A 13,911-nucleotide genomic window follows, 5' to 3' on the forward strand; every position below is an offset into this window, starting at 1 on the left:
CTCCACTTGACACCGGCTGCCAACTAGACATGGAGCCATTGATCACTACCCGTTGAGCCCGACAATCTAGCCAGCTTTCTACCCACCTTATAGTGCATTCATCCAGCCCATACTTCCTTAACTTGCTGACAAGAATACTGTGGGAGACCGTGTCAAAAGTTTGCTAAAGTCAAGAAACAATACTTCCACTGCTTTCCCTTCATCCACAGAACCAGTAATCTCATCATAAAAGGCGATTAGATTAGTCAGGCATGACCTTCCCTTGGTGAATCCATGCTGGCTGTTCCTGATCACTTTCCTCTCATGCAAGTGCTTCAGGATTGATTCTTTGAGGACCTGCTCCATGATTTTTCCAGGGACTGAGGTGAGGCTGACTGGCCTGTAGTTCCCAGGATCCTCCTTCTTCCCTTTTTTAAAGATTGGCACTACATTAGCCTTTGTCCAGTCATCCGGGACTTCCCCCGTTCGCCACGAGTTTTCAAAGATAATGGCCAATGGCTCTGCAATCACAGCCGCCAATTCCTTCAGCACTCTCGGATGCAACTCATCCGGCCCCATGGACTTGTGCACGTCCAGCTTTTCTAAATAGTCCCTAACCACCTCTATCTCCACAGAAGGCTGGCCATCTCTTCCCCATTTTGTGATGCCCAGCGCAGCAGTCTGGGAGCTGACCTTGTTAGTGAAGACAGAGGCAAAAAAAGCATTGAGTACATTAGCTTTTTCCACATCCTCTGTCACATGCCCAATGCCTATTTATCACTTCCAGCCCATGCTGAAGGTTGAGTTGCACTGGGCAAATTTCACCCAAATGGCATAGGAAGCAGGTTGTGCCCTGAACTATTTTTAGCCCCTGTTCCCTCCTCTGCAGTAAACCCCTCCCCAAGGGAATGCAGCAGGTGGAGCAGACAGTTATTTACCTGGGGAGACAGATGTGGTTTTGTTTCTAAATTCAGTCCCTAATCACTGACAGCTGTTGGATCATGTGAACAGTTCAGCTTGTATAAACCCACCCGCTCCTTGTGTCCAACTCAGCCTGGCACCATGGAGATCTTCTTGTTCGCTCTTCTGCTGAGTGCCACAGGTAACTGCTCTCCCCACTGGCCTCTCCTTTCTCCCTGTTCTAACCCCCCCAGGCTAATTTCCATCATCCCGTTTGCCTTTCAGCTGCCTCACAGCTGGAGGATGATGATAAGATAATAAATGGATATGAATGCTCGCCCCACTCCCAGCCCTGGCAGGTCTATTTCACGTATGGCTCAAACTACCGCTGGTGCGGGGGGTCTCTCATCAATGAGTGGTGGATCATCTCGGCAGCTCATTGCTACAAAACGTGAGTCGAGCAGTTCAGGAGAATTCATCCCTGTCCTAGCACAAGGCACAGGCCCCTGTAGGGATGAAGCGAATCTCGGTGGGACCCAGGCCTTGTGGGTGTTACATGGGGGCCTAGGTTGTATTTCCCAAGCAACTGAACCATGGGAAACACTGTAATGCAGTTGCAAAAAAGGCTAATATAATTCTAGGGTGTATTAGCAGGAGAGTTGCATATCAGACAAAGGAGGTCATGGGCCACTTGACTTGGACCTGGGGAGGCCTCAGCTAATGTAATAGGTCCAACGCTGGGTGCCACACTTTAGGAAAGATGTGGACAAGCTGGAGAGAGTCCAGAGGACAGCAACAAAAATGATCAAAGATTTAGAAAACCTGACTTCTGAGGACAGGGTAAAACAACTGGGCATGTTTAGGTTTGAGAAAAGAAGTCTAAGGGAGGAGCCTGATAACAGTCTTCAAATATGAAAAGGGGTGTTATAAAGAAGCCAGTGATGAGTTGTTTTCCCTGTCCACTGAAGGTAGGACAAGAAGCAATGGGTGTAATCAGCAGCAAGGCAGACTTATCTTAGATATTATGAAAACCTTCTAACTCTCGGAGTAGTTAGGCATTGAAACAGGCTCCAAGGGATGGTGTGGAGTCATCATCACTGGAAGGTTTAAGAACAGGAGGAACAGACATGTGTCAGGGCTGGTCTAGGGTTACTTGGTCTTGTCTTGGTGCAGGGGGGCTAGGTGTGATGACTTCTCGAGGTCTCTCCCAGCCCTGCATTTCTATACTCTGTGGCTGTTCCCTGCAGGCCCAGGACCCTGGTGGCTCATCTCGGGGAGCATGACACCAGTGCAGACGAGGGCACTGAGCAACATATCCAGGTGGCCAAAGCCTTCCCATTCCCCAAGTACAACCAATACACCACGAATAATGACATCATGCTGGTGAAGCTAGCCCAACCGGCCCGGTTCAGTGCCTACGTGCAGCCCATCCCCATCTCCAGCAGCTGCCCTGTGCCAGGGACGCAGTGCCTAGTCTCTGGCTGGGGGAATCTCCTCACGTCTGGGGGTAAGATACAGTGGAGACAACTTCAGCTCAGGGAGCATCTGCAAAGGGGAGGGGGCCATCAGCAATAATCCTGACTTACACCGTCTCCAATGGGGTTACTCCTGATTTACACCGGCATGGGTGATGGGGGAATCAGGCCCCATCTGAAGGGTGCTTCTCTGCCTTTGAATAGTCTGTGCCATTAGATCCCCATTTATCCCCATTCTCTCTCCTCCCCAGTTCAGTACCCGGATGCCCTACAGTGTCTGAATGTGCCCATCCTCTCTGACTCTGCCTGTCGTGCCGCCTACCCCGGTCGCATCACCAGAAACATGTTCTGTGCTGGCTACCTAGAGGGGGGCAAAGACTCTTGCCAGGTATGGAGGGAGCGGCTGGTTAGGTTTGGGGTGTGTGAGGAGGTTGCCTTTCATTCAGCTACCCTGGGGTTCAAAGCGAATGCTGTTTCCTCAGTACATGGCAAGAAATCACTATGCTTGGGATTTGCACGTACAAGGATGATGACCTCTAGGCATGTGTCCTGGGGAAGTCAGGATTGGGTGATCATGATGTCATTGGCGTCATTATGGGGTGCACTTGCACGTTGCCGGGATATTTCCTCTCAGTGCAGCCAGGTGTCTGTGTGTGTGGGCGCACGTGAGTCATAGGGTGTTCATGTGTGCAGAGGAATATGCAGTATGTGCGTTTGTGCAGATAGGTGTGTAAGTCAAGGGGTTTGTACACATTACTGTTTACAGAAGGCGGTGTGTGTTGGTGTGTCTGGTGCTAGGATACATATATGTATTAGTAGTGCCTGCAGAAGGGGCTGTTAGTGCACGCACAGGAATGTGTATGTGCATGAATATGCATAGGAGGTTATGTCTGTTCCAAAGAGGACACCTTACCCCAGCTTGCAGCTCTGCAGAGAGAGGTCACTATCACTTGCTAGACAATAATCCACACCAATAGCAATATCTGACCTACAGTTTCTAGGCAAAGCCCTGAAATTCTGCTCCAGCCCAGGACCTAGGCACCAAAGAACTCCGACTAACTAACCCCCTAATGTACACAGCCCCTGGGCTGTGCACTGGCCCCTGTGCCTCAGGCAAGTTGATTCAGTCTCCTAAGCTGCTTTGACTCTGTAGGTTCCTGTGATGTGGTCTGGCACTTCCCACCCTAGCACTTCGCTGGTGCTGAGATGTCCCAGCGAGGGCATGTGTGAGGGAGAAGGATGCGGGGCCTGGGATGGGCAGGTCTTTCCACTGTTATTGACATCACCTGGACCTGGGCTGACAGCCACATCCAGCCCTAGGCGGTGACTCCTACTCGCTTGGGCACAGTTCTCTTGCCAGATTCTAATGCCATGAAGAGACCTGCACAACTCTTTGTTCCCTGCAGGGAGACTCCGGTGGGCCAGTGGTCTGTAATGGAGAGCTGACGGGGGTGGTGTCCTGGGGCGACGGGTGTGCCCAGAAGAACTACCCTGGTGTCTATACCACAGTGTGTAACTACGTGTCCTGGATTGAGGAGGTCATTGCCAACAACTGACATGTTCAGACCTCCCCTGTCCCGCTTTGCCTGCTGCCTGGATAAAAGTGATTGAAACCTTCTCAGTAAAATAGGGGGCCTGCCGTGATGCCAAGAAACCCAGTAAGGAAGACACAAGAAGCTTAGGAGAGACGCATCAAATGCGGGTCTGAAATCCCAACTCATCAATAAAACTCAGTTCCTACATCCTGCTGAATACTTGTCATTTTTATCCCAGATCAGCGCTTGAATCCCATACTGATATAGTTATAATTAGATGAATATTATGACAGCAAGCTCAGGAGGCCGCTGCTGGGCTTGGTGCTGCACAGACACACAGCGAGTGACACACCCAGCCCAAAAGAGCTTCCAGATGAAACTGACAAAGCCAGGTCCCCATTCTATAGCTGGGGAATTGAGCTGCAGAGAGATTCAGTGACTTGCCCAAGGGCACCCAGGAAGTCTGAGCTACGAATTGGCTGCAGATAGCTGTAGTGCCAGCAGATGCCCCTGCTGCATTGTATGGGGTGAGGGGCTGGGACTCATGGGGAACAGCCTAGGAGGCTGGCAATCTATAGCATGTCCCTAGTGTGGAAGTCACTGAGAATCTCATCCACTTCAGTAAGATTTTTGCCTGGGTTTTGACAGGACTCCTGGGTTCTGTCCCGTTTCCTCGAGGAGTCACCAGCTCTTCCTTGCAGGGCAAGTGTTGTAAAAGCATTTGACAAATATCAGTCACCACAGATGGCAACCGGGTGTGATGGGTTGGATCACAGAAACCCCCTTGGAGGCTGCCAATTGACGTGCCGAGACTACTTCTGCTCCTGCTTTCCTGCTCTGTCAGCTTAGGACTTCAGTGCGCTGCCTGGTTTGAGCCAGACCCGCTAGCCTGCTGCAAACCCGACCCGGGTCTGAACCACGTCTCCTAACAGCTGCAGGCTTAACTGAAAGCAGCTCACAGAAGTGTGCCTGTCTTTAACACTCAGATGCCCAACTCCCAATGGGGTCCAAACCCTAAATAAATCCATTTTACCCTGTATAAAGCTTATACACTCTCTATAACACTGACAGAGAGAGATGCACAGCTGTATGCCCCCTTAATTAACTCTGGGTTAATTAATAAGTAAAAAGTGATTTTATTAACTACAGAAAGTAGGATTTAAGTGGTTCCAAGTAGTAACAGACAGAACAAAGTGAATTACCAAGCAAAATAAAATAAAACACACAAGTCGAAGTCTAGTACAGTAATAAAACTGAATACAGATAAAATCTCACCCGTAGAGATATGTCAATAAGTTTCTTTCACAGACTGGACACCTTCCTAGTCTGGGCACAATCCTTTCCCCTGGTACAGCCCTTGTTCCAGCCCAGGTGGGAGCTAGGGGATTCCTCATGATGGCTCCCCTTTGGTCTGTTCCACCCACTTATATATCTTTTGCACAAGGCGGAAATCCTTTGTCCCTCTGGGTTCCCATGCCTCCTTCTCAATGGAAAAGCACCAGGTTAACGATGGATTCCAATTCAGGTGTCATGGTCACATGTCACTGTAAGACCCCAAGCCTTCATCCCTCCCAGTCTGACTCACAGGAAGGACTGCCTGCAAACAGAGCCATCCACAGTCAATTGTCCTGGCTGCTGGGAGCCATCAAGATTCCAAACCACCATGAATGGCCCACATTTTGCGTAATTACAATAGGCCCTCAGAGTTATATTTCATATTTCTAGTTTCAGATACAAGAGTGATCCATTTATACAAATACGATGACCACACTCAGTAGATTATAAGCTTTGTAATGATATCTTGCAAGAGACCTTTTGCATGAAGCATATTTTAGTTACATTATAGTCACATTCATCAGCATATTTTCATAAAATCATATAGAGTGCAACGTCACACTGGGGACAGGTGCATTCAAGAGGGGAGGTGTGTGGAGGAGTGGAGACCCCCGGTGGAGGTGTGAAGTCCCATGCCACAGAACCGCAGCAGCTGTGAAAGGTGGCCTTCCCCCAGCTACAGCTCCTGGCTGAGTGCTCCATGAGTATTCACATGCAGACTGTGAGCTCTCAGGGCAGGGACTACCTTGTTATCATACAGCAGGGGCTGGCACAGCAGGGCCTTGTCCCCAGGCTAGGTCTTCTTGGCCCTAGTGCAAAGCACCTGAAAATAAATGGCTCTGCAGCTATGCAAGGTGTCCTATGAACACATGGGCATCGCGGTTCCCAGTCTGAATTTGCCCCATGTCCACATGGAGTATGGCCCAACAAGTCTAGGGGAGCCAGAGTGGCTGCACAGGTGCATCTGAACCTGAGCACGTTAGTTATGCTGGGGGGCGATGCCCACAGCATCAGTCCATAGATCCTCCCCCCTATGGGAATTTCACCTTCTTCCTCTGCAACAAGACAGAAACCTCCCCCTCTCCCCGCTCACATCTCATCCACATCCTGCTCCAATCACACACCAGGCTCTCTGCCTCTTAGCCTGTCTCCACTGCAGCTTCCCCGCAATCCTCTGCCCCCCTCCATCCCCTGGGGGGGTCAAAGACAGTAGCTGGGCTGTGGAGCAGGCTGAGGGCCAGGAAGATTGGCTGGCATCAGAGAGGCTGGGCAGGTTGGGTTTATTCCATGGAGAAGCTCTCAGCAGATGGTTACCTTGGTGCAGTCCCCCCTGTGGCACCTCCTCGGTAACCCTGAGAAACCAGCCAGCTGCCACATGCCCTCATCCTGAGGGGTTACTTCCCTCTGCACTCTCATGCACTGACCTCAGAGTCAGACTCAGTGCTCACTACATTTTGGGGGAGGGGACAGGTTCACAACCAGCCTGAGAATCCCAGCAGGGCTGGGTTCTTCCCACTGCTGGGTAAGAGGGAGACTGTTTCCAGATTTGCCTGTTACTTTGCGGTATGCTTATTTACTAGGGTTACTCTTCTGGGGTGGAGGGTGTTCTGTAATTCTATTAATGTACTGCTTGTGTCACCTGTGTTTGCGTATGGAGCTCTACTCCCTTCTACAAGTCCCCCCCAATGGAGCTATTCTGCAGGACCTAGGGCTGGGTTCCTACACTCACACGGACACCCCAAGTCTGAGTGCAATAGGTCAATCAGCACTTTCAAGCTGACCCCTTATATGTCCCTGGACTCAATGGGCTGGGTTGAGCAGCACTTCCAAGCTGCCACCCTCATATGTCACAGGTTCAGTACGTCCCTATCCCAACTTTCACGTTACAATAGTACTGGTAGTAACCCACTTGATGAGCAAACCCCACGGTATTTTTGGGCTCTACAGGGATCTTTAGCTTAGGTAAGAGAAGCATTGCAGGAGAGTAAATGGGGAAGCTAAAAAACACAAAAGATTAAAGTTCAGAGAGAGAGAGAGAGACGCAACCAGCTTAACAATAAAAGTTATTTACTGATTAATAGTGATAACTAAAGAAGGAGAGCCTAAACAAACAGAACAGTTACATTATTAAAGGTTACAAAAGTCATATATAGAAATCTATACCTGATCAAACAAGTCAGGGTTAGAAAGTTATACCTGAGGTAGAAAAGAAAACAGAGAGAGAGAAAGAGAGGGATCTCACCACTCCAGGAAGCTTGAACTGGTCAGGGTTCCCAGGTGATGGTGGTAGCTCAGGGTCCTGAGTGCTGGAGACAGGCAGAGGCCCGAGTACCATCAGTCAGGAGAAGATGAAATCCCAGTGGAACTGATACAGAGTTTGGGTCCATGCATCAGAACACTTACTTGAGCGTGGATAGGGTTTTTTGTAGGGAAACAACAACGGTTCAAGGGAGAACACTAGATTTGTTTATGGGTAAACTGATGACTCAAGGGTTTTCTTTAGGCTAGACAATAGGAGCTGGTCACTCTTGGCTATGGGTGGTGTTCCTTCCAGGGAGCTCACAATGCAATTAGGCAGCTTCAGTATTTTGGATATCAATCAAGGATTCATTACTAGAATTGGTCTGATAACTGCTGAGCAGGGGTAGGTTCATTAACATCTGAAGCAGAGATCCCCATGATGCAGTGCTTCCCTGCTTTTCTGGTCCCAGAGTTCAGTGCAGTTCTTGGCTTGGAATCTCTGTTCTCCATTCTGTATGCTAATGGAGATGCCTCCCTGTCCCATCTTTGATGCAGATGAGGCTAGGGGAGTTGCCTTAATCCTATCACCCTTGTCAGGAGGAGTCTAGGTGTGTCTCCCACCTCCCTTCACTGCCCTCTGCAAGTCTTCTCTCTGATCAGTTTTGGTTCAAGCAGAGGCTGGGGAGGGGGTGTCCTTCATGAGTCAGACAGGCTGGATACTGCGCTCTGGTTCCCCAAGAACACAGAGCTGACTGGCCTTGGTGCAGTCCCCCCTCTGGCTCCTCCTCAGTAACCCTGAGAAACCAGCCAGCTGCCACATGCCCTCATCCTGGGGTGAAACAGCCAAGAGGTTACTTCCCTCTGCGCTCTCATGCACTGGCCTCAGAGTCAGACCCAGTGCTCACTGCATTTGGGGGAGGAGACAGGTTCACAACCGGCCTGAGAATCCCAGCGGGGCTGGGTTCTTCCCACTGCTGGGTGAGAGGGAGATGGGAATGAGGCAACCTGGCTGGGAGCAGCCAGCTATTGTGGGGGAAGCACAGGAGTGAGGAAATACCCAGAGAGCATGATGCAGCTCTTCACCCCTCAAGCATCCGCAGACCTCACATGCAACAGCAACAGGCTCTACAGGCTAACCCTACTACCCCCACTCCCCAGCGATGCTGATGGGGCCCATGGAGCTAGGGCAGCAGGAGGGCACGCTCAGAAGCTGGCAGACCCAGTGAGGCACCCACAGATCCAGCACCTCTGCCCCTCACACCCAGGTGAGAGCATGGTGAGCCTCCCCTAGACAGCAATTGGCCCCAGTTTAGTACTCAAGTGTCAGCCCCAGGATTCGGCAGGGCCACAGGCCACGGTAACCAAGGCCCAGGGACTCGGGTTATTAGCAGACACTTAGGGACCAGGGTTAGTAACTAGTGTGACATTATTGACATAATCTGGGACCGTATAGATCATTGTTGCAACTAAGGTCCTGTAGTGGCACCAAATCTTGTATAAAGGGGGACAAATAAGGTGTCTAAGACAAGGTTTTGGTTTGCTGGTTATGATTATGCTGTCTATATGTTTGAATCATTTTGGTAGTTAAAGTTATGAATATTGGCTCTATACTGTCTGTATTTCAAACTTATGGTATGCTTCTGGGTGACACCCCAGACAAGTTGGTGTCAGCTCTGCCTAGCCTGCTGGATGGCCCATTAAGGACCATCAGCTATACAACTGACCCATTGAGAGAAGGCAGATAGGCCTTGTGATTCAGCAAAGTATGCAGGGACTTGCCCATGTGACTCCAAACTCCATTTTGCTGTAATTTTCCACAGTAAGAACAAAGAGGTGTTCTTACACCTGGAAAAGACGATAAAAGGCTGATGCCTTATCTCCATCTGGTCTTCAATCCTGCTTCTTACCTCTGGAGGGACTTTGCTACAAACGGAACCTCTAAACAAAGGACTGATGACCCATCCCAGCTGTGGATGCACTCCAGAGACTTGATTTGAACCTGCTGTTTATTCCATCACTGGTGCAAGCCTGAACCAAGAACTTTGCCATTACTGTATGTAATTGATTCCATTTAACCAATTCTTGCTCTCATCTATATCTTTTTACTTTTATGAATAAACCTTTAGATTTTAGATTCTAAAGGATTGGCAACAGCGTGATTTGTGGGTAAGATCTGATTTGTATATTGACCTGGGTCTGGGGCTTGGTCTTTTGGGATCAAGAGAACCTTTTTTCTTTTACTGGGGTATTGGTTTTCATCACCATTTGTCCCCGTAACGAGTGGCACTGGTTATGATACTGGGAAACTGGAGTGTCGAAGGGAATTGCTTGTGTGACTTGTGGTTAGCCAGTGGGGTGAGACCAAAGTCTGCTCTGTTTGGCTGATTTGATTTGCCTTAGAGGTGGAAAAACCCCAGCCTTGGGCTGTAACTGCCCTGCTTAAAGCAATTTGTCCTGAATTGGCACTCTCAGTTGGGTCCCATCAGAACCAGCATCGTTACAGTGGCGTAGTCGAGAGGATCCACAGAACCAGGTCAATTAAGCTTTGGGTCAGAACCCCACGCTATCCAAATTTGAATTTTGGTATTGAGAGTTTGGTTGGTTAAAGAGCAGTTGCAATGGGTGAGCAAAGAGCATATAAGGGCGTTGGCAAAAATGCCCTGGAGGATCTGTGTTCAGAAAAGGGGATAAGCTTTAGAAAGAAAGCTACAAATCAAGAACTCAGAAATCTGTTAATGGCCAGTGATCAGAAGGCAGGAGCACAGCTCTCACCTGATGCTACAGAAGCTGCAGAAGCAATTGGAATGCAAAAGACAGCAAGTAAACTGCAACTTGACCATGAACAAAGACTGGCAGAAAATAGATTGCAGGAACTAGAAGCTAAGGCAAAAGAGGAAAGACTTCAACTCCAAGTCAAAAAAGCAAGGGAAGAACAGCAGAAATTGTATCCTCTTGAAAGTCCAGTATAGAACAATGTTGGTATGTTGTATAACTCTGAGCAGTTGTCTGGGTGTAACCAAATGTACCCCAACACTGCCACCTTTTATGTAAATGCTGTTACTGTAAGTTCAGTAGAGGGTGTCCCCATAAATTGTGCCAATGCTCTGTATGGAAGTGGTAGTGGAAACTTCATAGAGAGTGTAAAAGTTAATGGTAAAATCTATTTAGGGCAAATTATGGCTTCTAACGTCATTATTGTTAAAGCAGATCTAGTCAAAGAGGAAGATTACTTACCAAATCAGAGTGTGAATGTTGTTGTCCTCTGTGAGTTTACTGTAAATGTGCCTTTAGCCAGAATCCACCTTGAATGCAATGGTACTAAGCATGAAGTTATAGCTGGTGTAAGGAAGTTATTGCCTAAGGATCTTTTGATTGGGGAAAATATTAAAGCTTTGTTCAGTCCAGGTAGCCAATCACAGGAAAGGAATGATCTTAAACCTGTGTCTATTATGGGCAATGATTTGCCTTGGGAGGGTTTCTCCAAATGTTTGTCTGAGGAAAAGATCAGTTTGTCTGTGAATGAAGTTTCTGAATGTCTGTCTAATGTCTCCAAAGTGAATCTGGAATTAGATCAAGCACAGAAAGAACTCATTGGTCAGGACAGTGTTTCTCAGGAGCAGATTAAAGTGGATGGTCAGGTTAAAGCCCTAACTGAGAAAGGAAAGGGTAGATTTTTGATGGGTGTTGGATTGTTGGCTAGTACAGTTTGTAAAAGTGAATCTGGAAAGGGTAACTGTGATTTGCTGGAAGTAGCTCAGGGTAGTGAGAAGAGCAGCAGTTTATCTGTGGGGAGTGGCAATGTGCCTGGTAAGGAAAGTCTGGATGAGCCTAGGCAGCCTTGTGAGCTGATGGCTTTGTCTAGTCAGCAGTTGGGGAAGGCAAGGACAGTGGAAGATGAGTGTCCCTGTTGCTTACCGGTTACCTGGGTGGAGAATTGTAACAGTGAAAGAAATGTGCCTGTGTCTGTTAGGGGTATTGACTTGCCTATGGAGGGAGCTTCTCCAGTCTCCAAGCAGTTGTCTGTTGTCACACAGGGCTGGGACCAGGGAAATGAGATCCCAAGCTGTGTGTCTGGTAAAGGAGAATGTGTCTCTGGCTCTTCTTTGTCTGTGGAGCAGACAGAAGGTGTCTTTCAGCCTGTGATGGTTGAGAATAGTGCAGTTGTCTCAGAGTTGGTTCTGAATTCAACTAAAGCCCAGGAAGGGAATGGTCCTAAGTTTGTCTGCGCTAGGAAGAATTTCAGAGTAACAGCCGTGTTAGTCTGTATTCGCAAAAAGAAAAGGAGTACTTGTGGCACCTTAGAGACTAACCAATTTATTTGAGCATGAGCTTTCGTGAGCTACAGCTCACTTCATCAGATGCATACCGTGGAAACTGCAGCAGACTTTAAGGAAGAATGACACTGTAACTAGGTTGCATCCAGTTAGTGTCTATGCAAAATCCCAGAGACCAGACAATGCTGGTCCTTGTATTTTGCCTGTTGCTAGTGTGTGGCTGGGAAAGGGTGTAGCAACTAGAAAAGGAGTACTTGTGGCACCTTAGAGACTAACCAATTTATTTGAGCATAAGCTTTCGTGAGCTACAGCTCACTTCATCGGATACATACTGTGGAAAGTATAGAAGATCTTTTTATACACACAAAGCATGAAAAAATACCTCCCCCCACCCCACTCTCCTGCTGGTAATAGCTTATCTAAAGTGATCACTCTCCTTACAATGTGTATGATAATCAAGTTGGGCCATTTCCAGCACAAATCCAGGGTTTAACAAGAACGTCTGGGGGGAGGGGTAGGAAAAAACAAGGGGAAATAGGTTACCTTGCATAATGACTTAGCCACTCCCAGTCTCTATTCAAGCCTAAGTTAATTGTATCCAATTTGCAAATGAATTCCAATTCAACAGTTTCTCGCTGGAGTCTGGATTTGAAGTTTTTTTGTTGTAATATAGCAACTTTCATGTCTGTAATCGCGTGACCAGAGAGATTGAAGTGTTCTCCGACTGGTTTATGAATGTTATAATTCTTGACATCTAATTTGTGTCCATTTATTCTTTTACGTAGAGACTGTCCAGTTTGACCAATGTACATGGCAGAGGGGCATTGCTGGCACATGATGGCATAGATCACATTGGTGGATGTGCAGGTGAACGAGCCTCTGATAGTGTGGCTGATGTTATTAGGCCCTGTGATGGTGTCCCCTGAATAGATATGTGGGCATAGTTGGCAACGGGCTTTGTTGCAAGGATAGGTTCCTGGGTTAGTGGTTCTGTTGTGTGGTATGTGGTTGCTGTTGAGTATTTGCTTCAGGATGGGGGCTGTCTGTAGGCAAGGACTGGCCTGTCTCCCAAGATTTGTGAGAGTGTTGGGTCGTCCTTGAGGATAGGTTGTAGATCTTTAATAATGCGTTGGAGGGGTTTTAGTTGGGGGCTGAAGGTGACGGCTAGTGGCGTTCTGTTATTTTCTTTGTTAGGCCTGTCCTGTAGTAGGTAACTTCTGGGAACTCTTCTGGCTCTATCAATCTGTTTCTTCACTTCCGCAGGTGGGTATTTTAGTTGTAAGAAAGCTTGACAGAGATCTTGTAGGTGTTTGTCTCTGTCTGAGGGGTTGGAGCAAATGCGGTTGTATCTCAGAGCTTGGCTGTAGACAATGGATCGTGTGGTGTGGTCAGGGTGAAAGCTGGAGGCATGTAGGTAGGAATAGCGGTCAGTAGATTTCCAGTATAGGGTGGTGTTTATGTGACCATCGTTTATTAGTACTGTAGTGTCCAGGAAGTGGATCTCTTGTGTGGACTGGACCAGGCTGAGGTTGATGGTGGGATGGAAATTGTTGAAATCATGGTGGAATTCCTCAAGGGCTTCTTCTCCATGGGTCCAGATGATGAAGATGTCATCAATATAGCGCAAGTAGAGTAGGGGCGTTAGGGGACAAGAGCTGAGGAAGCGTTGTTCTAAGTCAGCCATAAAAATGTTGGCATACTGTGGGGCCATGCGGGTACCCATAGCAGTGCCGCTGATCTGAAGGTATACATTGTCCCCAAATGTAAAATAGTTATGAGTACGGACAAAGTCACAAAGTTCAGCCACCAGGTTAGCCGTGGTGTAGAAGCCCTCTACACCAACATTCCACACAAAGATGGACTACAAGCCGTCAAGAACACTATCCCCGATAATGTCACGGCTAACCTGGTGGCTGAACTTTGTGACTTTGTCCTTACCCATAACAGACACCCCCCCAACCTGAAGCAAATACTCACCAGCAACCACATACCACACGACAGAACCACTAACCCAGGAACCTATCCTTGCAACAAAGCCCGTTGCCAACTATGCCCACATATCTATTCAGGGGACACCATCACAGGGCCTAATAACATCAGCCACACTATCAGAGGCTCGTTCACCTGCACATCCACCAATGTGATCTATGCCATCATGTGCCAGCAATGCCC

The 13,911-nt window shown here is 48.2% G+C and overlaps 1 protein-coding gene across 1 annotated transcript; it reads left to right on the top strand.

Moving 5' to 3' along the window:
• Positions 1–2,256: 2,256 nt before the first annotated feature.
• LOC144279461 (trypsin-like) lies at positions 2,257–3,910 on the top strand. The gene is made up of 3 exons (XM_077840977.1): positions 2,257–2,386; positions 2,606–2,742; positions 3,761–3,910. The coding sequence occupies exons 1-3, from the start codon at positions 2,257–2,259 to the stop codon at positions 3,908–3,910; spliced, it is 417 nt and encodes a 138-aa protein (XP_077697103.1).
• The last annotated feature ends 10,001 nt before the right edge of the window (positions 3,911–13,911 follow it).

The sequence above is a fragment of the Eretmochelys imbricata genome, chromosome 24 (genome assembly GCF_965152235.1).
Source record: "Eretmochelys imbricata isolate rEreImb1 chromosome 24, rEreImb1.hap1, whole genome shotgun sequence".
NCBI lineage: Eukaryota > Metazoa > Chordata > Testudines > Cheloniidae > Eretmochelys > Eretmochelys imbricata.

What these genes read in the sequence shown, in the direction of transcription:
- LOC144279461 (XM_077840977.1), top strand. Translation starts at nt 2,257, where the DNA reads ATGCTGGTGAAGCTAGCCCAACCGGCCCGGTTCAGTGCCTACGTGCAG. An exon ending in GAATCTCCTCACGTCTGGGG is followed by an intron (nt 2,387 to 2,605) that starts GTAAGATACAGT and finishes TCTCCTCCCCAG; the next exon opens with TTCAGTACCCGGATGCCCTA. An exon ending in GGGGCAAAGACTCTTGCCAG is followed by an intron (nt 2,743 to 3,760) that starts GTATGGAGGGAG and finishes TGTTCCCTGCAG; the next exon opens with GGAGACTCCGGTGGGCCAGT.